This window comes from Dendropsophus ebraccatus, chromosome 2 (assembly GCF_027789765.1).
Source record: "Dendropsophus ebraccatus isolate aDenEbr1 chromosome 2, aDenEbr1.pat, whole genome shotgun sequence".
Taxonomy (NCBI): domain Eukaryota; kingdom Metazoa; phylum Chordata; class Amphibia; order Anura; family Hylidae; genus Dendropsophus; species Dendropsophus ebraccatus.
The window spans coordinates 210,375,978-210,400,856 of record NC_091455.1 but is presented as its reverse complement, the minus strand read 5'-3'; the positions used below and the strand labels follow the sequence as shown (position 1 = coordinate 210,400,856).

Here is a 24,879-nt window from a genome sequence, read left to right as displayed (position 1 = left end):
GACGGGGTCGGTCGACACGGATCAGGTATGTATACTGCACTACACTTCCGGGTACACGGTGACCGATGACCGAACTGCTGTTGAATTTTACAAGCTCAATACTAGGACCATCTACAATCCTGTAGAACTGGATATAGATCAACACCATCCTATGCTATAACCATAGGGGAGCAGAATATTGCAGAAGTAATACAGCCATCTAAATGCACCGTAACTGAAGGGGTCATATTTATATCATTGTAGGATAGAGGAGGCAGTATTATAGTAGTTATATTCTTGTATATAGGAGCAGTATTATAGTAGTTATATTCTTGTAGATAGGGGGCAGTATTATAGTAGTTATATTCCTGTATATAGGGAGCAGTATTATAGTAGTTATATTCCTGTATATAGGAGCAGTATTATAGTAGTTATATTCTTGTATATAGGAGCAGTATTATATTAGTTATATTCTTGTATATAGGAGCAGTATTATAGTAGTTATATTCTTGTATTTAGAGGGCAATATTATAGTAGTTATATTCTTGTATATAGGGGACAGTATTATAGTAGTTATATTCTTAGTCCCTAACTAAACAACACTGCTATAGCTCTTCTTTAATAGAAATCTGATTTAATAACCCCGTTACAGCTGGTCGTTCTCCAAATCCATTTTATTATAACATCATGCTAATATTTAGGGTAGAGAAGCCGCTTCTGGCTATAAAGTAAAGTTGGTTATCAGTTACTGCAGGGTTTGAAGATAACTCCAATCTCAGTTGTTAAACCCCTTAGATACTGCAGTCAGTAGCTATTGACCTCAGCATCTAAGTGGTTAGATAGTTGGGGGGGGGGGGGGGTCTGCTGGTTTTCTTAGCTGCTTAGGGCCTAATAAGTACCCCGAGTCTGCATTGTGCTTGTGGCTTTTAGACAAGTTATGCGGTGATGCAAAAAAAAATTTCTTCTACATAAAATGCTTTTATTATGTAAAACTTATAAAAAAGACAAATAAAACTAGTCATGTCTGGTATTGGTGTGAATGTAATGACCTGCAAGATATAGTGCAAATATTATGTCTACCATAAATTGAATGGAGTGCCAGTGAAAATATATAATTCCTTGAAGGCTTGTGGCAAGAGCAAAATATCGCAGTTACACGTCTCAGAACAAAGTGATTAAAAAAAGTGGGAAAAAAATTGTCTTCTTGAGGTCAGGATAGATCTGGACCTTAAGGTGTTACGCAGAAAGAGAATATAGAGAATATTAATGTTAGCGGTTATTATATACAACGTAATGGATGACTGTATAAGACCAGACGAGACAACCTTGCTGATCTCCAGCGCTAATGTGTTAACTCCATTAATTATGGTGCTCAGCCTAATACATACGTATAGCGGTAATGGTTATCATACTGTACTTAAATCATTAGGACAATGTAAGCCGTCCCCACAATTAAGCCCAGCTTCATTTTAAGGCTTATTACAGGGATAATTATCCTCGATTCATTTGGCGAATAAAACTTCAAGTGCAAGTAAAAATTATCCCGGCTTTTTCATAACCGCAATATTATGTATCAGGACGACGCGGAGGGGGTGACATTGTGGCGCTCAGACACGGGCATCTGGAAAATTACCGTTACAAGAGGGTCTCGGCTACATAAAAATATACAAGTGGCCATGAAGAGCGTAAATGGGGATGGAATAGACATGGCCACCACTGCATCCAAACTGAGTTTTAGTTCCTCAACAGCGTGGGAGCTGCTATCTGGTCAGGACTTTATCTGAGGGATATAAACTCTGTACAGGGGAAATGGAGATGTAATAATAATGGAGTTCAGTGGTTCACTTTACCTGAAAAGGGATAAGAATGGGGGACAATTAGCTGATTAATGGAGGTCCAACCACTGGGATCTACACCAGTCATGAGAACGGAGGTCTGTTGCCATCCAGCATACTCAGCAACTACTGAGCATAGAAGAGTTCCGCCATTGTCAATGTTCAGAAGTACCACCAGTAGTGAATGGAGCTTATTTGTTCACGTTCCGTTCACTTGGAGTACAACTGATCTCTTCTCTTGATTAGAGATGATTGAACAGCGGGAATTTTCAGGTTCGTTCAAACTCGAACCATCGATTTTGAATAAAACGATTTTGATGGCCTTTTTTTTTTTTTTGGACGGCCTTCATTTCGCGGTTAAACATTGGCTGTTATTCCACCAATAACTGCCATTGCAAGATGACGGTCGTCCAAAAGAAAATTGGGCAAAAATAACCGTGTGGTCTTAGTCTGGACGTGTACTTGACTCAACCGAGTGTGCATGTGTTCTCAATAAGAAGAAGGAAAAAAGCTTCTGCCAGAACAAGCAATCCATCGACCCTTTTACCCCCCTGACATCAGTGGAGAGTCAGAAGGCCACCATATAGATTAGATGGCCACCAAGGCCCCCATATAGATCAGATGGTCGTCAGTCTCGCCGAAATTAATTTTGGGCCACAGAAAGCAATGACCTACAGAAAATAGGAGTTCATGTTTCTTTTTATGCTTGTGGGCATCAGCCATGATAATACAATGGACATTATAAAGCAGGGGGCCGACAATGAGCTCCTGCCGGGGTGAACGGAATATTAATCTTGTTCTGTATTCTTGTTTTATTCTGAAACAAATATCTAAACCTATTCTGTATAATGAGAGAATATAATATATAAGAGGATGACCACAGAACCAATCCTGTCAGTATAAATGATATTCCTCATCTGATTCTTACTGGATTCTATATGTTATGATGATAAAATCTTGGAAAAATAGAAAATAGAGCAAGGTATTTGGTAAAAGCTGCAGGAGGGAACGTACCGGCCAATAAATCAAAGTCGCGCGAGGGTGGAAATCCAAATCCATTAATGCATTTCAATGCAGATGTAATTCAATGGCCAATACTCCAGATGTTGGTTCGGCCAAATACTATGTTTATATAGATCTGTATGACATATACGTATGGTTCCTCGTCACTTACATCAGTGCATCTGACTTCCCCATCCAGAACGATTCGGCTCTCTGAGATACTGTCTGTATAATGTTGTGCTTCACTCCAGCCATGATGACAGATTTATATTCAGTTGTATTTTCCCTTCTCGAATGTTGTGCTATGTAATTTTCCAGGGCAAAGTCTTTCGCATACAACCTTTCGACACCAAGGAGTCACCGCTGTGACTCATCAGGCCACAGAATATATCAAAGCTGCTTATGGATGATGTGCGGTATATGGGACATTCATATCAGGCTACATATTAACAAGGTGCGGTGAAGGCCACAATTCTCATTATAGATACATGAATGTCTATGGAGAGGTTGATGCGAAAGTGAGCAGCACAACGAGGGTCGGCAGATGGGGAGGAAGGTTCTTGTAGAATAAAATGCTTCGAAATCTTTGAATAAGTCAATGAAAATACGGAAGGAAAATAAAAATAAATTGTAAAAAATGTAAAAAAAAATAGCAAAAAGATTATCAAAAAATATGACCAATAAAAAAAAAACATTATAAAAATATGAAAATGCCAAAAGGGAAAAGAAAAATGGAAAAATATATAAAAATGAAGAAAGACCACAAATATTAGTTAAAAAAATAATACAAATGACCAATGACAACAATAATTATTCAAATAATCGTTAAAAAAAAGAATAATGAAAAAGTAATAAAAGTAATTAAAAATAAGTATTAAAAAAAATAACAAAATTGTCAATAGAAAATCAAAGTAACAAACAAGTAAGAGATAAAAAAAAGATATAAAAATGAACAAATAAGAAAAGTAATATAATCAAAGTCAATTAAAATAAGAAAAATGCAATGAAAATACTTAATAAAAGTAGAAAAATGTAAAACGAAGCCAATTAACATAACGAAAAACTAAATTCTTAAAAAGGAAAATTAGGTTGGTAAAAATTATTGAACATAAAAAACTCTTAACAATTTAAAGTGGCTAAGTTTTATTTGTTCACAGCAGGGAAAGTCGCAGGAGACAGAGACATTTTCTTCCCACTCTTGCAGCAGAAAGTATTTTTAAAAAGTCTAAAAAAAAATAAATAGTACAAAATATTAAAATTGTATGAAGAAAAGTAGATAAGAGTAAAAACATATAAACCAGATTAAGGCTATGTTCACACAATGTACGAACAACGGCCGTTGTTTAATTGACCATGAAAATAATTTTAACTGCCGTAGCAAACAACGGTCACTGTTCAATACATTGTGTGAACACTGGAGGTTGTTCTCATAAAATGTACCTAAGGGTTGGAAAAAATTCTGCTTGTGCTCCATTATACATTTGATAAAATGTTGAAAACTTTAGAAGCCATCAGAGATACAGAATCCGTAGCTACAAGAAATGATAAAAAAATAATTGGAGAAAACTCTGCGGTAAGATCACTATATATTATATATATATATGCTTGGCACAATAGATGATGAATGGGTCATCATGGTTCCACACTGCTTATTGTCCTATACCACCCTTGTTTTGAGTGCCAAATAACGTCCGTTGTTTATATGTTGTGTGAACGTAGCCTAAAAATAAACAACAGTAATAAAAGACAAAAATATTTTGATAAGAAATATCTATAAAAATATCTGTACTACAGTCTTCTATGGCTCTTCTCCTTCTTCATCTCTACGTGTGTCCCTATGACAACACTTACTGCCTTCTTAATCTAGTAGTGCAGCGGTATTCATAGCCTGTTATAGGGCATCTAGGACACTGCTTAACCTAATCAGATTTCTGCTATGAAGCCAAATGTCACTATGAAAATCCTAGTACAGGAAGTGTTGTCATAGGGACATAGCAGCAGGTATTCTTTCCCCAGGCCTCCTCATCACTGGAAATCTGAATTAAAATAAAAGGGGCTTTAATATAGATATACATCAGCCTGTGGCCCTCTAGCCGTTTGGTCTACAGGCATGCTGGAAGTTGTAGTGCTCGGAGTGGCACAGGTGGGGGTTGCTGATACAGTATATGGTAAAAAGGCTGATAAAAAAGTGAGTTAATCGTCTTCTCCATGACTGTCCAATAGTCAGGAATAGTTATCCCGTCCCATGAGCGCCAGATTAGAGGAGGCTGACTGCATGGCACATGGACACGTCTGCAGCGGATGCTGTGATGAGGGTTTTACAATGTAACATTCTCAGCTGGAGACGGACGTTATGGATCATGACGCTAATGTAAGTTGCTCATTAGCCGCAGCATGAACCGTCCAACCCGCCTGGCCAGAAAATGCGAATTTTGTAAGAAGTAATGGGCCGCATTGAGCGCTTTTTTTCCCCATCTTGATATTATAAGGTCCTGGGCTGTCACTCTTGTCGGGGGTAATAGCACATAACACATGGATCTGATGATCTGCAGCCTCTCGCGTTCGTATGGGAACTGATATTCTAATGAAAAACATGATAATGGTCAGACGGAGCTGCCCGGAGCCCGCCTCACCCCCTGCCGAGTTCAGCTGACTTAAAAGACTGGGCCAGTTCAGTAATAGTCAGGGACGCTTAACAACCTTCATAAAACAAAGTCATTACATTTACAGATTTCAAAAGAAGGAATTTTCTGCAGACATAAATACACAGATATTCCGGAGCCACGTCTCCTGACCAACAGTATAAAGAGCTAATAAACTGCAATGGTTACATCTCATTATTCATGCATCCTGCAGTTATGAGCGTGCGAACCATAGAGGCCGTGCTATGGGGTCCTGCATGGTCCCAACCACGTACCTCCTCAGTAGTGACATCAGAGAGATTCTAGGAAACGATAGAGTCATGGGCCTGCCCATTTATCTAGGATATGCCCCTGTCCTAAGACTCTTAAAATAAATGTCAAGGAGCCCCAAAGGGAGTATGGACCCCAGGGCAGATGCCTAAAAAAAACAAGAGGCCTCATATGAGATCATCTAAGCTAATAGGGATCCCAGAAAAACACAAAAACTTATATGGATCACAGACTAGACCAATAAAACTAATATAAACTTCATAAATTAACAAGGCAAGCAGACCCCAGACTCACTAAACTTATACAGATTTCAGGCAAGACCTGCTGAACTAATTCAGAACCCAAACAAGAGCTCCAAACTACTATAGACCCCAAGCGAGATGTCTAAAAACAGACAATGACCAGACCCTATAAACCAGGGGTGGGGAACCTTCGGCCCTCCAGCTGTGGCAAAACTACAATTCCCATTGTACCTGGACAGCCAAAGAAAAGCGAAGATCCCACATAGAACCTCCAAAACTAACACAGACCCCAGACCAGACTCACTAAACTACACAATACAGATTCCAAGCAAGACCTCCAAAACTAACACAGTCCCCACACCAGATTCCCTATATTAATACAGATTCCAGGCAAGACCCCCTGAACTAATGTGAAAGGCAGAATCAGACCCCTCACGCTATTATGGCCTCCAGATATCCTAAACTTATACAAAAGTCAGACAAGACCCCTAAAACTAACAGACCTCAGACTAGACCATCTAAACTAATATCCCAGCAACTCCCTCAAAGCTAATACCCAGACCAGGCACCAGACAAGACCTTCAGAACTAATATAAACACAAGACCGGATCCCCAAAACTGATACAGACCACAGATAAGCCCCCAAAACTAAAACAGACCACAGATCAGACACCCAAAACTGATACAGACCAGATAAGCCCCCCAAAACTGATAGAGACCAGACCCCCAAAATTGATACAGACCAAAGATCTGACTCCCAAAATTGATACAGACCACAGATAAGCCCCTAAAACTGATAGACTAGATAAGCCCCCTAAAACTGATACAGACCACAGCTCAGACTCCCAAAACTAAAACAGACCACAGATCAGACCCCCAAAATTGATACAGACCCCAGATCAGACCCCCAAAATTGATACAGACCACAGAACAGACCCTCCAAAACTGATACAGACCACAGCTCAGACTCCCAAAACTAAAACAGACCACAGATCAGACCCCCAAAACTGATAGACCCCAGATCAGACCCCTAAAACTGATACAGGCCCCAGATAAACCCACCAAAACTGATACAGATCACAGACCAGACTCCCAAAACTGATACACACCACAGACCAGACCCCCAAAACTGATACACACCACAGATCAGACACATAAGTTAAAGGGGTATTCCAGGGAAAATCAATAATTTAGCAATGGAAAGGGTTAACCAAGGTTAACCCTTTCCTAATATACTTACCTGTCCGTTTTTGGCCCCCCAAGGAGATCTCTGGTCCGGTCACGTGAGCGTGCAGCTTGCCTCTCCCGGATCCTCTGTCCTTCCGGTTCGGTGACGTCACCACCCGGCCGGCGTCTGCTGTCTTTCTTATTAGCAGCAGAGCACTGAACCCTGAATGGCTTGTTAGCGTGCAGCCAATCAGGGTTCAGTGCTCTGCGTCCCCTGCTGTAAGTTATCAGGGTTTGGGGGGGGGCTCAGTGCCGGTGTCAGAACTACATTAGGGCAATGTGAGGGGTCCCTGCGGCATCACTTCATTCATAGCTCCGCTCCAGGTGTCTGGTGGCTATGAATGAAGTTATGCCGCAGGGACCCCTCACATTGCCCTAATGTAGTTCTGACACCGGCACTGAGCCCCCCCCAAACCCTTATAACTTACAGCAGGGGACGCAGAGCACTGAACCCTGATTGGCTGCACGCTAACAAGCCATTCAGGGTTCAGTGCTCTGCTGCTAATAAGAAAGACAGCAGACGCCGGCCGGGTGGTGACGTCACCGAACCGGAAGGACAGAGGATCCGGGAGAGGCAAGCTGCACGCTCACGTGACCGGACCAGAGATCTCCTTGGGGGGCCAAAAACGGACAGGTAAGTATATTAGGAAAGGGTTAACCTTGGTTAACCCTTCCCATTGCTAAATTATTGATTTTCCCTGGAATACCCCTTTAAGGCAGATTTCAGAGGAGGTCTCCTAAACTATTGTGCATCATCATCCCACTGATATCATTGGTTGCCTAAGTCATGTGACATTACGGGCATATTGATACTTGTGGGGAAACTACTAGAATTTTGAAGAGTTTACAAAGTTTTTTTTTTCCATTTGGGGGTCTTTTAGTGGGGGGTTGCATCGTATCCATAAATCTGCCCCTATGCCCAATAGCGCTATTAATATAAGGCGATCAAACATCAGCACGTGCCGGTCACGACGGATCCTGAGTCGACCAAACGCTGTAAATTTTCATTAACTTTATAATCTCCCGTGAAGCGTTTGACTTTGACACATATTATTATAACCCGTGCTGCAAATTGCAAAGGCTTTTCACCAATTGACAGATAATCGGAATTTAGAAGAAGAAGAAGGGGGAATAAGTCCGGGATGGAGAATAGCGGCTGGGAAATTACATTGCAGTTTATTTCTATAAACCGCGGCCTCCAGTCAGGGGAGGAATTTACTGTTTCCTTCATTTAATACGCGGTAATTGGGCCTCTGCCTTATAAATATTACCGTATAAGTACAAAGGGAAAACAAGGATTTCAGATTGAGTTTTAACAGGGTTTGGTGTGGTTCTACTTTATCCAGGTTCTTGTCCACATTAATTTATAGTACAAACTTTCGGGTCATGTTACCCCGCAGGCCATTTCCTGATCCTTGGGATCAAATACTAATAAATACCTTAAAATACGCTATTAATAAGTATATGAACTTACCTAACTTTTACCAATCATTAACATCGGCTCTATGGTCGACGAATGCAAAATTCTGCTTCTCTGCTCTATTTCCTCATCACCTGTTTTGTGTTATTATAAGAAATCTATTCTGCTAATTGGAAACCATCAACAAGCTAGCTGCTGTTGTGTCTCTGCTTAGTACCTTAAGTACACAAGGGTGTATTGTTCTGAATTGGCTGTGTCTCGTTAAAGGGAGCTGTACACGAGATAGCTGCCGGCTACATGACAGCTCTACCGACCTGTCCATACGTATGCGCATGTGGTATGGTTGGAAAGAAGGGAGGGCAGTTACTGAGAGATAAAGAATGGGGACGTTCAAATCCAACATGTTCAATCCTTCTTTCCCCCCAATGTCATTGGTCAGGGAATAGTGATGAGCAAACTCGCCGAATGCTCGGCATTTGGAGAAGTTGATTCCTGCATAGAACAGTATGTGCTGTATTCATTCCTTGTCTGCTCCTCTGCCTGCGGCATTGTTCAGCACAAGACAGCATGCTGTTACTACACCTCATGCTTCCCCAAATGTCCCAACAAAAATATGTATGTATATGAAAGGAATATGTCAGCTGTTGGGGCTGTTTAGAGGTGATAACATCAGTAAGGGGGCGGGGCTTGAGCTATGAAGCAAAATCCAGCCAAGCCTCCTGAGACAACAGAGGATGATGCGTCAGAGGGAGGGAGCTGGAAAGCTGTTGAGACAAAACCACCGAAAACATGCTAAAGCCAGTACTATTGGTAATGATATTACATTAGTAAGTTATATATCTCAGGGTGATAGCTTTGTTCTAATGGAATTTTCTGATGCTGGAGTACCCCTTTAACCTCTTAAGGACAGAGCCAATTTTCGTTTTTGCGTTTTCATTTTTTCCTCCTTGTGTTTAAAAGGCCATAGAAACCTCGCGGCGCGGCCCCCCTCTGAACTCCTCTTGCAGACGTATGCCATACCCGTACGGCATATGTCCTTAAGAGGTTAATTAAAATTAGATGCTGAATAAAAAAATCCTTAAAAAAAAAAATACTGGTATACCATGCAAAAAAATATCACAGCCACCATATGCATCTGTTTCACAACGTTTAAGCTATAGAAAATGCCAGTTTTATCCTACGTCTGTGGACACGGCTCGTATCATTTTAAGTTTAGGATAGGTTCACACTGCGAATTTGCAATCCATTTTTTTTATCCGTTTTATGCAAAAAAAAAAAAAAAAATTATAAAAAAAGGATGAAAAACAGATGGATTTGTGTGCATCCGTTTTTCCACTGATGCGTTTTTCAAAATGCTTTTTTCTTTTTTTTTTTGCATACACAAAAACGTGGTCGACCACGTTTTTGTGTACGCTAAAAAAAACGGATGAGTTTTAATCCGTTTTTTGATCCGCTTTTCATCTGTTTTTGGCATAAAAAGGGATGAAAATAATGGATTGTAAAAACGCAGTGTGAACCCTGCCTAACTTTAGATTTGCATCATGCCACTACTTTCTATTGTTTTTTTTATGCGATTGCCAGTGATATAACAGTTTATCTACAATACAAGTGAACGGAGGCCAAGTCACACAGTCCACTGCATGAGTTGAGAAAGGTTCCTAAATGATGTTAAAGTTGCATGAGGGCAATCTAGGTCACAGTAAGTAGAGTAAGCTTTCATCAGGACACCACGGTGCTTATTTTTGCACATTATCCACATCCCGCCGGACCTTTTTCAGGTGTAAGGGATAAGGCTGAACCCCACAGCTTTAAGATCGCCATTTTTTCTTGCCTTAATAAGGCACTAAGGCTTATGTGTTCATCCAGAAGTTTCTACAGCTACAGAACCCCGCGCTAATGCAGGTTTGTATATATAAGCTCAGAATGGGCCCTAAAAGGGAGATTTAATGCTGTAAAATGCCATAAATACCATTGGAGAGCTGCGTGGTGACGTTATGGTGCAGGGCCCACAGCCAGGGCTGGCGGCAGTGTTTTTACACACCTATTCTTCCTTAGAAAGTACAATATGTTTCCCATAACGTCGTTCTCATAAATCTCTGCAGCAATAAAAATATTTTGGAAAAAGTCAAACGTGTGCAGAGTTTTTGTCGTATAAAACCGGCCGATTGGCTCCAGGAGGTGCAGTAACGTCTGTAGGGTCTCCACCAGGGGCAGCCATTATAGAGTTAATAACAGCTCGTTCCCATGATCAGTCGGTGCACTATGTTTCCATATAAATTTCATGACAAAGTGACTGGCAGTCATGGATGGCTGTTCAGGACAATGGGCCGACCATCATCTAAGATTAAGGCTAGTACAGCCAATGGTTGCCCAAGCTGACATAATGTGCATCACCAAAGCCTCCAACCTCTACGTTACATCTGTAGGTCATGATGTACCAAGTACTGTGGGGCAAGTGGCACTAGCTTCATCCCTTAAAGGGAATGTGTCACCTAAATGTTCTTTTGCTGATTAGAGTCAGATACTGAAACTTGTTCTTTTATTCTAATCTGTTTTTACTTTCAGAGTTTAATTTTTTTAATTTTACTTTTTGTACATTGTTAAGGGGGCGGCCATCTTGCCTGAGCTGTTTTTAAGAGCGTTTCGCGACATGCTTTACAGCAAGCTTCATGGACATAGAGGACAATAGACAGACTCTGTCCCCTTGAGATGAATGTGAGACATTACTGAGCGCGTTCTGTGGCCTGTGAAGAGGTCATTCCACAGGGAGCTGCTATTGTCTCTTCTATCTACTGGTGTCACATGACACTGCAATACTGTACAGATCACTTTACAGCAGCCTCCTCTTATCACCACAGACACAACAGGAAGTCTCAGCTTTAGTTTTAGTGGTGAAAATGAGAACTGCAAGATATCAGGATTTTTTTTATAACATAGATAGAAAAATGGGAAATTAGAAAAAAATTCACCACAAATTCTTTAAAATCACATATAACATAAAAACATTATTACTTTAACAAAATCACAGAAACAAATTCAAGAACCTTTAGGGTATCCGTCATGCTATAAATTAATGGTGAATGATTAAAAAAGGCATAATTTGAATTCTACAATTTTAATAAATCTAGGGGATTTTTACAACTCTACATATTCAGGTTCATCATGGCTTGTACAGCTTGATTGGGCACAGTTGCAGTCTAGGGGTGGTCGCCACCGCTCAATGTGATGTGAACCTACCAACATAAATGGAACATGAAGATTAAGGAGATCAAAGACTAAAGGGGGGGGGGGGTCAAGTAACTGAGAAAAGCCTAATGATCCACAATAGTAGGAGGCCCAGGGGTAGAATTACCACCAGTACAGGTCGCCCTTTCTTAATAATCAGTAAATGGGGTCCATAAACTTTAGGCCCAGTAATTGACCTGCTTAAAGTTGAATATGGAGTACATGGCTGCCCATTCCACTATGACTTTGAAACGTAGGTTGTGCAAAGCAACCAGAAAATTTTAGTCACCCATCTTATGTGATCTGTGCATTAAGGGGAAAATATGATTGGACTTGTTGGATTTTAACATGGCCAATCCTTTGTTCTCAAAGGAGATGAGCTGCCACCAGAGGTGTCTGGCAAAGGCTTATTCCCCTCTACACACATGCATATGTATAGGCTAGTCAGCAGGAGTAGCTTCTTTAAAGGGGAACTATCAGCAGGTTAGACGAATTTAACCTGCTGATATGTCCCTATTGCACAGGGGATGCTGAGGAGGAAGGAATGTGTCTTACCTTCCTCCTCACTGCTGGTCCGGGACAGTCATTTGCTCCACGGTCTAATGAGATTGTTAGGAGCAGTGCCCACCCCCATAGCGCCAGGACAGCCCGCTCCATTCATTATCATTAGAAAGGGGCAGGTCAGGGGCGGATCGGTGCTATGGGGGTGGGCAGTGCTCCTAACTAACTGCACCAAGAAAGTAAGAGATGTAAGGAGCAAATTAACCCTGTCAGTGCTCGTCTGCTCCTCATTCCCCAGTTGCTGCCAGCACTATTACATGCGGCGGCAGAGAGCGCGTGAGTGTGGGAGAGGGCGCTGGGAGCTGCGGGGGTTGCCCAGGGGATCGCTAGATCGTTTGGGCAGCCCATAGAGGATAGTGGCGGTCTGCTGCTGCCTCTCCTATTCTAGGGTGCGGTGGCAGAAGATCACTTCTATCACAGTCGATTGTCTTTCAACACGGCCGATAATCGTTCTGTGGAATAGGGCCTGTACCTTCCTTCTCGGCATCTGCTGTGAATTAGGGACAGATCAGTAGGTTAGATTCGCCTAACCTGCTGATAGTTCCCCTTTAAGTGTATGGCCAGCTTTAGAGCGATCGATCAATGAAAAGTTTCCATAGACATGACCCACTGTATGACGCGTAAGAGCATTGATGTTTTCTGCCTCCTATGGCCCACTAGAATTGTTGACCATCCGTGAATGTAATCCATTAATCTCAAACACTTGACTTTATAGATGTCTCAAAATCTGTTCTTGACAAAACTCTCAATTTTCTTCTTGTGCCTCGGTAACCACATAAAACGTGATGAACATCAGTCAAAGTGTGTTGGTCAACCACCAAATTCCTGATCCATGTCTCCGCAGGTTGTATCCCAGGAACCTAAGATCTTGTGTTGCTTTGTGATGCACAGTCTCTTGAAGGACAGAGTCAAGTGTTGGGTTTTCTCCTCCTGCCGTGCCAACATTCAAAAATCACACAACTGATGGTATCTAGTCTTCGGAATAAGGAGCAACGTTCTTCAGTTGTATGACTACATGTGAGTCAGAAGCTTTTAACCAGACTCCCACAATGGGGGCTGTGGTTACCCGTCCCCCTCCTTGTTGTCTGAAAATCAGTTAACAAGAGGATGAGGAATTATATACACAAAAGGGGTCATTGATATAAAGCTGCGGAGAACGGCTCAGGTCATTCTACTCTGAGGAGCCTTGTTTCACAAGTTCAGTCTCCGCATCGTTTTCTTTGTAGATTACTGGGAAACAAGGATGAGAAAACCCTTTAAGGACACATAAACATAACACGGACTCTGGTCTATTAAGGAACTTTTTTTTTTTCTGCTTTTAAGCCGGGAGGGGAAGTTTTTGTTTCATGGATATCTCATATCCTGTGCCTCTGGGAATGAATCTACGAGTCACAGTCATGTCTGACATTCTTTAGGATTCCTTTTAGCCATTTTTTGAGTTCCTACACAGCAATATATAGCAGGTGACAACCTCTAATAACCAATAGTGTGACAGTGCCTAGAAGGGTTGTTCACTAGTCTTTGGGGCAAATGTATCATTAAATTTGAGCTACTAACTTACCGAGTTTTTTTTGTGCAAGGAGTAAAAATTTGCGCAAGATTTAAAAGCATTTGTGCTACTTTTGAACAGCAGGTGCTGACTGCGCCATTTGTTTACGCTCAGATGGGGCGTGGTTTCATTTTAGCTACTTCCGGAGTCAGATTTATAATGTGCAATTTTTCAGTTGTTGCGCAATGTTCTACACTCCTATACTGGCCTAGTTTTTCAGCTAAGTGTTTTAGCCAAAAGATTGTGCAAGATTGATAAATTCTACACAAGATGCCAGAGTTTTTGCACAACACAGAAATTGTGCAGACCATAAACGTGCCCCTTTGTGTCTGTCTATATTGTTGAGGCCTCGTACATATTGGAGAAAAGTCCGATAAACCTGCTGATTTAGTCTCAAAAATGGATGAATGTTCCAAAATCATCTATGACTTTTAGTATTCTTATCATTTACAGACACTATAAGAAACCATCACCCTGTCTCTCCATCTTCGCCAGTATGGCAACCCCGAACATATCCTGACTGCTGCAGGTAGGGGACCTCAATCATATAATTTAAGTTTCCAACAATTTTAAATCGAATGTACTATCACCTTAATCGAACGGTGCCGACATAGTCCTTTTTTTGAATTGCCACTTGAATCCACGCTTGGTGACAGTCTTTTTCCGAGCATCTGCTTGGTTATATGCACTGGAGGCAGGCCCGCCGCCCCCCAGTGTGGCAATATCCCCTCTGTGACGCGGCTCCATTCATTCTAATAGGGCCACGTCACAGTCTTCACATTGGTGGCTGGCGGCCTACCCCCAGTGATATCAGCTGGGCCGGTGCTTGGGAAAAGACCGGCGCTGAGCACGGGCACCAATGGCAATTCAAAAAAAGGACTGCACCACCGGCATCCCACCTGCTGGCAATGATTGACTAACATTAAAAAAAAAAAGTGATGTACCTGATGAAACTTTGGATCAATTTCTTTATCTGTATAGCTATCAACTAGAGATAAGCACAACTCATAGGCTTACTGCATACTGATTTAGTATTATAGTCAATCTATAAAGAGTATGCTGTGAGCTTCTAAGGAGACATCAGGAGAACGAGCCGGGAGAAGTACATCTCGTCCTCCCTTATGAAGGAAAACAAACCATTTTCTGAAACTAGTCGGAGGTTTTTTGGTCTACTACGGCCTCCTTACTTTGTCTTTGTGACGTCACTAAGATCTACGGGCAGAAGTTTTTGTGGTGCACGCTGCCGGCCGGACCGTGCCCACACTCTATCCACTATACTGCCTGTTCCTGGACTTAAAGGACAAGTGCCATGAAAAACTTTTTCCCAGTAATTGAAGCACATTACAAAGTTACATAACTCTGTAATGTGCTTCAATCACCTATCTGCCTCCCTTCCCTGTCTTTTCCCCCCTCCACCCCCCACCAGGAAGTGTCCTGACTCACACAGACCTGATTACTGTCGTCACAGTCACCAAGCTCTTCTCTCAGCTCCTTCTCCTGTTACACTAGCCTCCCCCTCCCCTGCCTTGTCAGGTGACAGCTTGCTCAGCTCCCATTGGCTGAACAACTGCAAGCCATCACATGTCACATCTCACTTGCTTATCTTCCCTCCCACTGACTCCAGCACTTAGGCAGCTCCCCCCTCCCCTCATACCCTCTCTCCTGCTGCCGTGGACTCAGAGAAGGAGTCATGTCACTAGAGAAGATAAGCTGAGCAAGCTGAGTCACCTGACAAGGAGGGGAGGGGGAGGCTGGTGTAACAGGACCTAGAGCAGCCCTCCTGCTGATGACTCATCCTCACAAGAAGGAGCTGCCTGGTGACGGTGACGGCAGTAATCAGGTCTGTGTGAGATAGGACACTTCCTGGTGGGGGGTGGAGGGGGGAAAAGATAGGGAAGGGAGGCAGATAGGTGATTGAAGCACATTAAAGAGTTATATAACTTTGTAATGTGCTTCAATTACTGGGAAAAAAGTTTTTCATGGCACTTGTCCTTTAAGTTCTGAAGGATTATTACCTGTGCCACTGCATCCAATATCCCGGACTGTTTACACTGGATTTGTATCCTGTTTTCTCTTGCCGCGGACCGTCTGTGCTGGACCTGCTCTCTTATTGTTTGCTCCAATTACCCAGGTAGGATCAGTTTCATGGTATCTTATGCTGGAGAGGGCGAGCTGAGACTTGTAGTGCCTGCATTAGACGGATTGGCAAGGCTGCAGAGTTAGCCAGTGTTGTTTTTAGCCCAGGAGCGGATTTCATATGTGACACTTGTACTCCTTTTGGACAGCATTCTAATATACACATTTATAGTGAGTAGCGCCGGTGGATGCAAGTGGACCACCTTGGTGGAATCCACTAGCTTGCTTGTTTTTTGTTTACATCTTGTCATGTGTTCCTCTCCTCGCTCTGTTCCTCCCCAATCTGGATGGCCCCATAGATGTACATTATGCGTCCGTCCAGGTCACATAACACAGAGCCCGTGAGAGAACACGCTCGCACAGACTTCTCTTGGCTTCTCCTCCCTGGCCTAAAAACGTTCCAGCACCACAATATCCCTCCTGCAATCCTGTGCACCAAAAAAACATGTCTCCAGCCACAATAAAAGTATAGGAAAAGAAAAAACATTTTGCACAAGACAGAAAAAGAATTTTGCACAAGACAGATTTCCACCATTACTAAAGCATATGGCAGCTTTTTTTTTTCTCCAGAAACAGTGCCACACCTGTCCATAGGTGACATCTGCCACTACAGCTCAGTTCTATTGAACCAAACTGGGACTGAACTGCAAGTGTCACGGTTTTAGAAAGAAAAAAAAAATCAGCCATATATTTTTTTCTACTTCTGGGGAATCCCTTTTAGCATCTTGCATTATAAATACTTAGTTCCTTTCAAGAAATAAAGGGGTTAACAAAGCAGCTCCACATCCAGTATAGAGGACTGTGTACAGTAGGAAAACATTAACTGCATCTAATATGAGCTGTAACTGAAGCGCTGTGATTTCATGGCCGATGGGCGAAATTGTTGGAGTATGAGTCATGTGCTGGCGTCCCATGTGGCTGGGGACTCGCCTTCCCTCGCACATGATTGCTGAGCTCCTCAATAAGTTGTTAGCTTCATTCTCTGCACTGTCAAAAGCCATTACAATGAGGCATCTTCAGCCGCCATCGCCAGAAGACTGTTTGTTTTATTGCGGACACGTCGTTTTCCCGCCTCTTTTTCTTTTTTTTACGGCTGGTACTTATATTCATGGCGCTGTCAAGTGTCATTTCCTTCTTGCTGTGTCAGAGCCATTCAGATGAGCGAGGAACAGAGAATCCGAGCCGGAGGAATGGAATTGTCAGTGCAAATCGTACCGGCTCCGAGCAGGAATTGTAGGGGAATCACACACAAAGAGCAAAGGGGACGAATGAAAAATTAGCCAAAAATTTAAGTCAAAATTGGGTACCTGCATGGATCATATATTGAGGGGGGGGGGGGGGTCTAAACTTGGAGGTCATCTTCTCAAAACCTGTACAGGATGCAACATACTGGGGACCACACATATTGGTCTTCCAATGGCTTTCCATTCTAGTTTATAGAGGGGGTCCAAAGTGGTGTATCAACCCTTTAAGATGCTATGTATTTGGGGGGCTATCTGCACTTTTACCCACACTGACCACAATGCCCACCTGCTATACTACTTACTATCCGTAAGTCACCAGCTTTTCTGTAGTATTGGAAGTGACCATGCTGGTTTCCATTAAGACATAAAGATACAGGGGGGTCACACTTGGCAACTAATTCATTGGCGGTTACCTAGCAAACTCCTCCCATGAAGAATCTCTGGAAGACCCCCAACACCAAATGTAATATTCCAACTTTTCTCTACACTGCTGTTCATGTAATAGTTGGAGGGTAGAGTATGGTGATCCATATGGTAGTAGTAGTAGTAGTAGTAATAATAATAAGATAGCTAAAAATTGCTTGCCTATGTCCAATGATAGCTGAACAACCAAAAACAGAAGGTTCGGTTGTACCCCTGGCCAATGAGTCTTTGTAATTAGTTGGAGAGTTTAGCATCTTTTAGTTTTGGTTTATATATAATGTAGCCTACTCACAATAGTCACACAACCGAGGATATAGCAGTCAGAGCAACCCAAGAATGTCCTAGTAAACATTGCATGAGACCTGCAGCTGATGTCGAGGAAGGTTGCTATAGTCTAACCTGACATCAACATATATGGTTCCCATGGAGCCTTTATCTTTTCCAATCCAGGGAAACCTGGTTTAGACGGGCAGCTCAGGATATGTTGTGGGCGAGATGTCCTTACGGCCTTTATATCATTGCCAACCATCTCTGAGTGAGCAGAGATCAATTTACCACCCATGTTCTTGGACTGACTGCAGCCCACAACAAAATCCCGAAATAATGGGGATCCATGACATTACACTTGCTAAAGTTCCCTCTGAATTCATATATTCTCCTATGTATATTAAAAACCTATATTTTGACTACTGATGAGCCCAAGGGCAAAACAAAGTCTTTTCCTCCACAAAAATAACTCAAAAAGTTGACGGATCACTGCACGATGAACTGTAGGACGCCAGGTCCTATAAAACACATCTAATGACATTGGCATCGAGGTGAAGATGGCAAGGTCGTCTGTACAACGCCTGGGAGATGAGCACTCGTTCCACCGCCGCTTCTCACGTCTACAGCTTTTCAAAACTCCGAACAAAGAACCCATGAATAATTGAAGGGTGCCTCACGATTATACCTGGTAGGACGTCGATGGTAAATGTCAGTGGATGTCTTTCTGTCATCCCTCCTAAGGCTAGAACTGGAGCAGGCGCGAAGCGTTAACTCCCGCCTTCCCGGGCATCCCACTTGGTCTTGCTCGTAGCTGTCGGTGCTCCGGGGCTCCTGAGGTTAATCTAACTCCGCATGCTACGAGCAGATGTGATATCAGCGAGATGAAAGCCGTCCCCGGCCCGGACAAGCTCTCTTAATTAGCATGCCTTCCTTTACATATGCTGCTTCTATATTTTTGGCAGTGAGTAAATAATCTTGTTAACATAACATGGTTGTAAAAATTCATACATCACCTCGTGAACTGCGAGTAAATTAATGTGTTACACTGGCAGAGAACATTCCCTTTCCTCCCTCAAGACTAATAATAGACATGTCGTATTTTTTAGTCAATAAGAGAAGCAGAAGAAGCCGAGAGGGAGCATGACGTCAGCTCGTATAGCAGATTATATACCCGTCACTAACGGCTCGTGTTATAGGTCGGGATCATAGCACTACATATTGGGTAATGGCCAATTAGAACACTGACTCCTATATATAATAGAGAGATATATAACCCTCCACTCCCCAATTAAGAACTCCCATAATGCTTCAGCTATGCTCCGGCCTCCAGACTGGTTTCATTTTGCTTGCGGTGGTGACCCGGCGTGTTCCCAGGTTGTAAGTAAAGCTGCTGTACAATATCTAATAGAGTCATGAAAATGTTTCAAGTGGTTCTATGTCGACCAGGATCACAATGCTGGAGCGGGAAAAGAGAGAACATATTTAATGGTCCGCGCCGGAGAGTGAAATATAGGTTCATCTACAATCAATTACCCGAGTCTGAACGGATACAGAACACTATAACCCTCAATGACCCCAACACATTACATGACCATAATACAATGCTATTATACAATATACATACAACCCCTAATGACCCCAATACTTTACATGGCCATAATACAAAGCTATTATACAATATTCATAGAACACTACAACCCCTAATGACCCCAACACTTTACATGGCCATAATACAGTATACATAGAACACCACAACCTTCAATGACCCCAACTCTTTACATGACCATAATACAAAGCTTAGACGCTGTTAGCGAACCTTAAGCATAATCGGGTTTTTCCGCTTTTGTTTACCGGCGGCAGAAGAAGTTGGATGCAGCCCTAGGTAGTCCTGGAAAACATGAATGCAGCCTGGCTATATCCATGTTCTCCAGTCAGGCTTAGGGCTGCATCCAACTTCTTATGCCGCCGGTAATCAAAAGCGGATGAACCCGAACGTGCTTGAGGTTCGCTCATCTCTATACACTATATATAGGACACTACAACCCCCAATGACATGAACTCTTTACATGTACATTATACAAATCTATTATACAATATACATAGATATGCAAAAGAAAAAACACAGGACTAGCCAGATATCCCTCCGGGAAGGATCCAGCCAAGGGGTGGCTACAGTAAGGAAACCACCATATTAAGTGGCCCTATAAGTCAATGTAATGACAAGGGAAAAACCAGGCCAGGTATCCATCCACATACAGCTGTTTCGGGGTGTTGCCCCTCATTAGTGTGGAGCAGGATTCTGGCTAGGAGGGAGCAATGCCTAGTAGAGCCATAAGAGAAACAGATCACCCAGGGGGCAATGCACCTAGGATTTCATTGCATTGAGCGCTTTAACCAGCAGCTGTCAGTGTTCTCGTTTGGCTGGTCTCCCTGAGATCAGTAATCTGTTTCTCTTATGGCTCTACTAGACATTGTTCCCACCTAGCCAGAATCCTGCTCCACACTGATGAGGGGCAACACCTCGAAACAGCTGTATGTGGATGGATACCTGGCCTTGGTTTTTCCCTTGTCATTACCACTTAATATGGTGGTTTTGGTGGTTTCCTTACAGTAGCCACCCACTGGCTGGGTCCTTCCCGGAGGGATATCTGGCTAGTCCTATGTTTCAAGACTTTCCGATGAGGCTCCACGGGCTCTTCTTTTGCATATTTATGTTTCCCAGGGTGCAATGCACCTAGGATTTCACTGCATTGAGCGCTTTAACTGGCAGCCGGCAGTGTTATCGTTTGGTTGGTCTCCATGAGATCAGCGATCTGTTTCTCTTATATATACATAGAACACAACAACCCCTAATGACCCCAACACATTACATGACCATAAACCAAGGCTATTATACTCTCTCTCTCCATATATATTAGATATATATATATATATATATATATATATATATATATCACTTTAACCTCCAATGATCCCAACACATACAACATGATCAATGCATATGTTGATTTCCCTTTAAGCCCCATTGTTTGTTCTCAGAGGCAGGACACAATGTATTACAGCACATCATTACATTCCTAATAACCTAATATTTGTGTAATGTCAGCGCTCATATATATGGAGAGCGCCGTCAGAGAGAAACAAACACATATGAGGAACACAACATCCTGGATACACGGACCCCCTACACCGGGACACGGGGTCATCTAACACATGGAAAGATGACATCAGGGCCAATCATAGGAAATCATCATGCACTCGATTGCTTCATTCTGGGTTATGCTGGGTGGATATAATGCACTGGAACTTTTTGTGGTTTAACACTTTCACTGCCAAGGAGGTATGCGATATGTAATGAAAATGCTAGAGGTTACTTCCTGGTTGTGTGTCCATAAGGGGAGGTGAGGGAGAAGAAGCTGCAGGAGGATGACAGCCCTGGTATCTCAACCCCTGTACATTCTGACAGCAGCATACAGGAACCTCTCATACACTGCCTCCGGTGGAGACAGAGGGAAACGCAGGAATATGTCTTCACATTATCCCCTCTCTTACCAATCACAGTCTGTTCCTGTCATTTCTCCCCATACACGGCCTCCAGTGACTCCACAAGGGGACATACGGGAACTTTTCTTCATGTTATCACCATTCTTATCAATCTCAGCCTATCACTATCATGCCTTCTCAATGCACAACCTCCAGGGACCCCAGGGGGGACTGAAGGACGCTTTCTTTGTATTATGACCCCTCTTACCAGTCACTGCCCTCTCTCCCCCATCTGCATCCTGCAGTGACCCCAGGGAGGGGGATACAGGAACTTTTCTTTGTATTATGACCCCTCTTACCAATAACACTCTGATACTACCATCTCTTCCAATGTACAGCCTGAAGTAATTCAATTACATAGAAGAAAGTGGCGGCACTCACCCTTTCTCTTTGAGGATGCTTTATTTCAAGACATACAAGCAGTACACAAGCGTGTGTGAGCGGCCAGAAGCAGCAGAGGCCACACAATGGTCGTAGCTGAACTACAGTGGAACGCACCTAAATGTATACACAGAAATAAGACCTCCTTAAAAAAAAGAGTGCCGCTACTTTCTTCTATGTGACTGGATATACTTCAGATCTTGTACCGAGCACTGTACGAGTACACTGTAAAAAAAAAAAAAAATCATTGGTCTTTCATTAATTATTTGCTAATCTGTTTGTGTAATAAGAAATCTTTTGGTCATTTGTGAAGAAAACCTACATGATTTTTCTCTCGAAGGAATGATCAAGCGACCAAGTAACGAATAAAACCACTACTTATGGCCATCGATTGATCGTTAAATCTTTAAACGAAAGTTACTTGGTGTAATAGGGGCTTTTGGGCCCTCCTACACCAAACAATTATCGGCCGTACTTGGCCGATTACTGACCGTTCTGGCCAGTAATCGTTTAGTGTAATACTGCATATTAAAAAAAAAAAAAAAACGACAATCAGCTAACATGCATGATGTCGGCAAATCGTGGTCTCTGAACAGGTTGAAAAATCAGGATAGACCACCCCTTATAGGTTCCCTATGACAGACTTCTTATTCAATGGATACTGACCAAATTCTTTGAAAAGCCTTTTTTTTTTTTTTTGGGTGGTCAAAGAGGTTTCAATGTGATGGAAGGATAGATAGCTGCTTTATGGGTTACGATTAGACCTCGCTATTAGAGATGAGCGAACCGGGTTAGAGTCCATCCAAACCCGAACGTTCGGTATTTGATTAGCTGGGGCTGCAGAACTTGGATAAAGCTCTAAGGTTGTCTGGAAAACATGGATACAGCCAATGGGCCCTATTCCACCGGACGATTATCGTTTGCATAATCGTTAACGATTAACGATCTCAAACGACACCGCTATTGCGAAAGACCTGAAAACGTTCACTCATTTCCATGGAACGATAATCGTTACTTATGATCGTAATTGAGATCGTTTTCCTTCGCTATTTATTCGCTATGGCGTTCGTACCTATTGCGAACGACCAAACGATGTCTTATTCAATGCGAACGAGCAACGATAAAAATAGGTCCAGGTCTTATAAAGCGATCAACGATTTCTCGTTCGGTCGTTAATCGTTAAATGCATTTCAACCGAACAATTATCATTTAGATTTGAACGATTTAACGATAATCTGAACGATAATCGTCCGGTGGAATAGGGCCCAATGACTATATCCATATTTTCCACATAGCCTTAGGGCTTTCCAAGCTCAGCAGCCACCTCTAATTAAATGCCAAAAGTTCGGGTTCGGATGGACTCGAGCATGCTCCAGGTTCGCTCATCTCTACTCGCTATCTGATATCATTGGATGAGGCCAGGCCTGGGTGTTGTCAGACCAGCGTCCCTTTGGCCTCATTAGTAAATTAAGGAGAGCGGCTTCTTTCAATGTTTTGCCCGTCCATCATTGATTTGTTCTGCATAACTCATCATTTTATATGGCTCATTGGTACCAAAGCTTCTATAGGAGTGTCACCCAGCTTTCCCCTAAACAGTTCAGCAATAATGTCACCTTCATGCTCCATAAGTGACAACTAAAGACAAGCGAACCTCAAGCATCCGAACCCTCTGCATTTGATTACCAGTGGTTGCAGAAGTTGGATGCAGCGCTAGGGAGTCCTGGAAAACATGGATACAACCTATGGCCTATGACTGTCTCCAGGCAGCCTTAGGGCTGCATCCATCTTCCTCAGCCATTGGTAATTACATGCCAAGGGTTCGAGTTTGGATGCTCGAGATTGGCTCGTCTCTAGTGACCACCCCCGAGGGAGCTGTATTGTCAGCCATATTGGTGGTCATCTTTCCTAGAGACAGAAAAAAAATAAACTGACAGCAATGACAACCAATCAGACATAAGCGCACAATGAAATCTTAAAGGGGTACTCTGGCGAAAAAATGTTTTCTTTCACATCAACTAGTTTCAGAAAGTTATATAGATTTGTAAATCCCGTCTTCCAGTACTTACCAGATGCTGTATGTCCTGCAGGAAGTGGTGTATTCTCTCCAGTCTGATACAGTGCTCTCTGCTGCCACCTCTGTCCATGTCAGGAACTGTCCAGAGCAGCAGCAAATCCCCACAGAAAACTTCTCCTGCTCTGGACAGTTCCTGACATTAACACAGGTGGCAGAAGAGAGCACTGTCAGACTGGAGAGAATACACCACTTCCTGCAGGACATAGAGCAGCTAATAAGTACTGGAAGACTGGGGATTTACAAATCTATACAAGTTTCTAAAACCAGTTGATTTAAGAGTAAAAGATTATTGCCGGAGTTCCCCTTTAAATCTGACTGGTTGCTGAGGACAAAGCTAATAACGTGTATCATTTTCCTCATACCTCTCCAACATCATAGATCCAGATCCGTCCTTCGGAGTCACCGACCGCCACCTCTCGGCCGCTCTGAGCCCAGCGGACACGGTTAAGCGCGGACGCTCCTTCCACGGTTGTGCTTGCGGTGGGGACCTTCCATTTTGAGGGACAAGGAAAACAGAAAGATTGTTAGTGCGGCAGCTGGGGACGGTGATTGTAAACACCTTACAGAATTTTGGGAGCAGACGATGCACTTAGATGAGTTGCATGCCCCCCGCAGACATCTCCTGGTAACGCAGATGCCTCCTGCCATGGGAAAACAGGGATTTATTGTTCTCTAATCACATCCCCCACTGGGAAAAAAAAAGTAACGTATATTTTCCGTAGTAAAAGGGCAACGAATATACGGCACAGACATTTTTTCCATGTTATTCACAAAAAAGTATGCAGAGCAAACCACAACAGTCTGCGTTCCGGCTGCTCTGCTCTGGATGTTTGCTAATTAAAGTCTGCAACACTCTTGT

The 24,879-nt window shown here is 42.7% G+C and overlaps 1 protein-coding gene across 12 annotated transcripts in view; it reads right to left on the bottom strand.

The window, feature by feature from the left end:
- The window catches only part of DYNC1I1 (dynein cytoplasmic 1 intermediate chain 1), a 209,126-nt gene that overhangs the window by 5,787 nt on the left and 178,460 nt on the right, over nucleotides 1–24,879 (bottom strand). For 8 of the 12 annotated variants that reach the window (XM_069959361.1, XM_069959367.1, XM_069959369.1 and 5 more), the window contains one exon: nucleotides 24,383–24,508. In XM_069959361.1, coding sequence (XP_069815462.1) covers nucleotides 24,383–24,508 — 126 coding nt within the window. Of the gene's footprint in view, nucleotides 1–11,771; nucleotides 11,851–21,986; nucleotides 22,172–24,382; nucleotides 24,509–24,879 lie in introns of those variants that run through there. The other 4 variants (XM_069959365.1, XM_069959371.1, XM_069959370.1 and 1 more) reach the window with 3 other exon arrangements.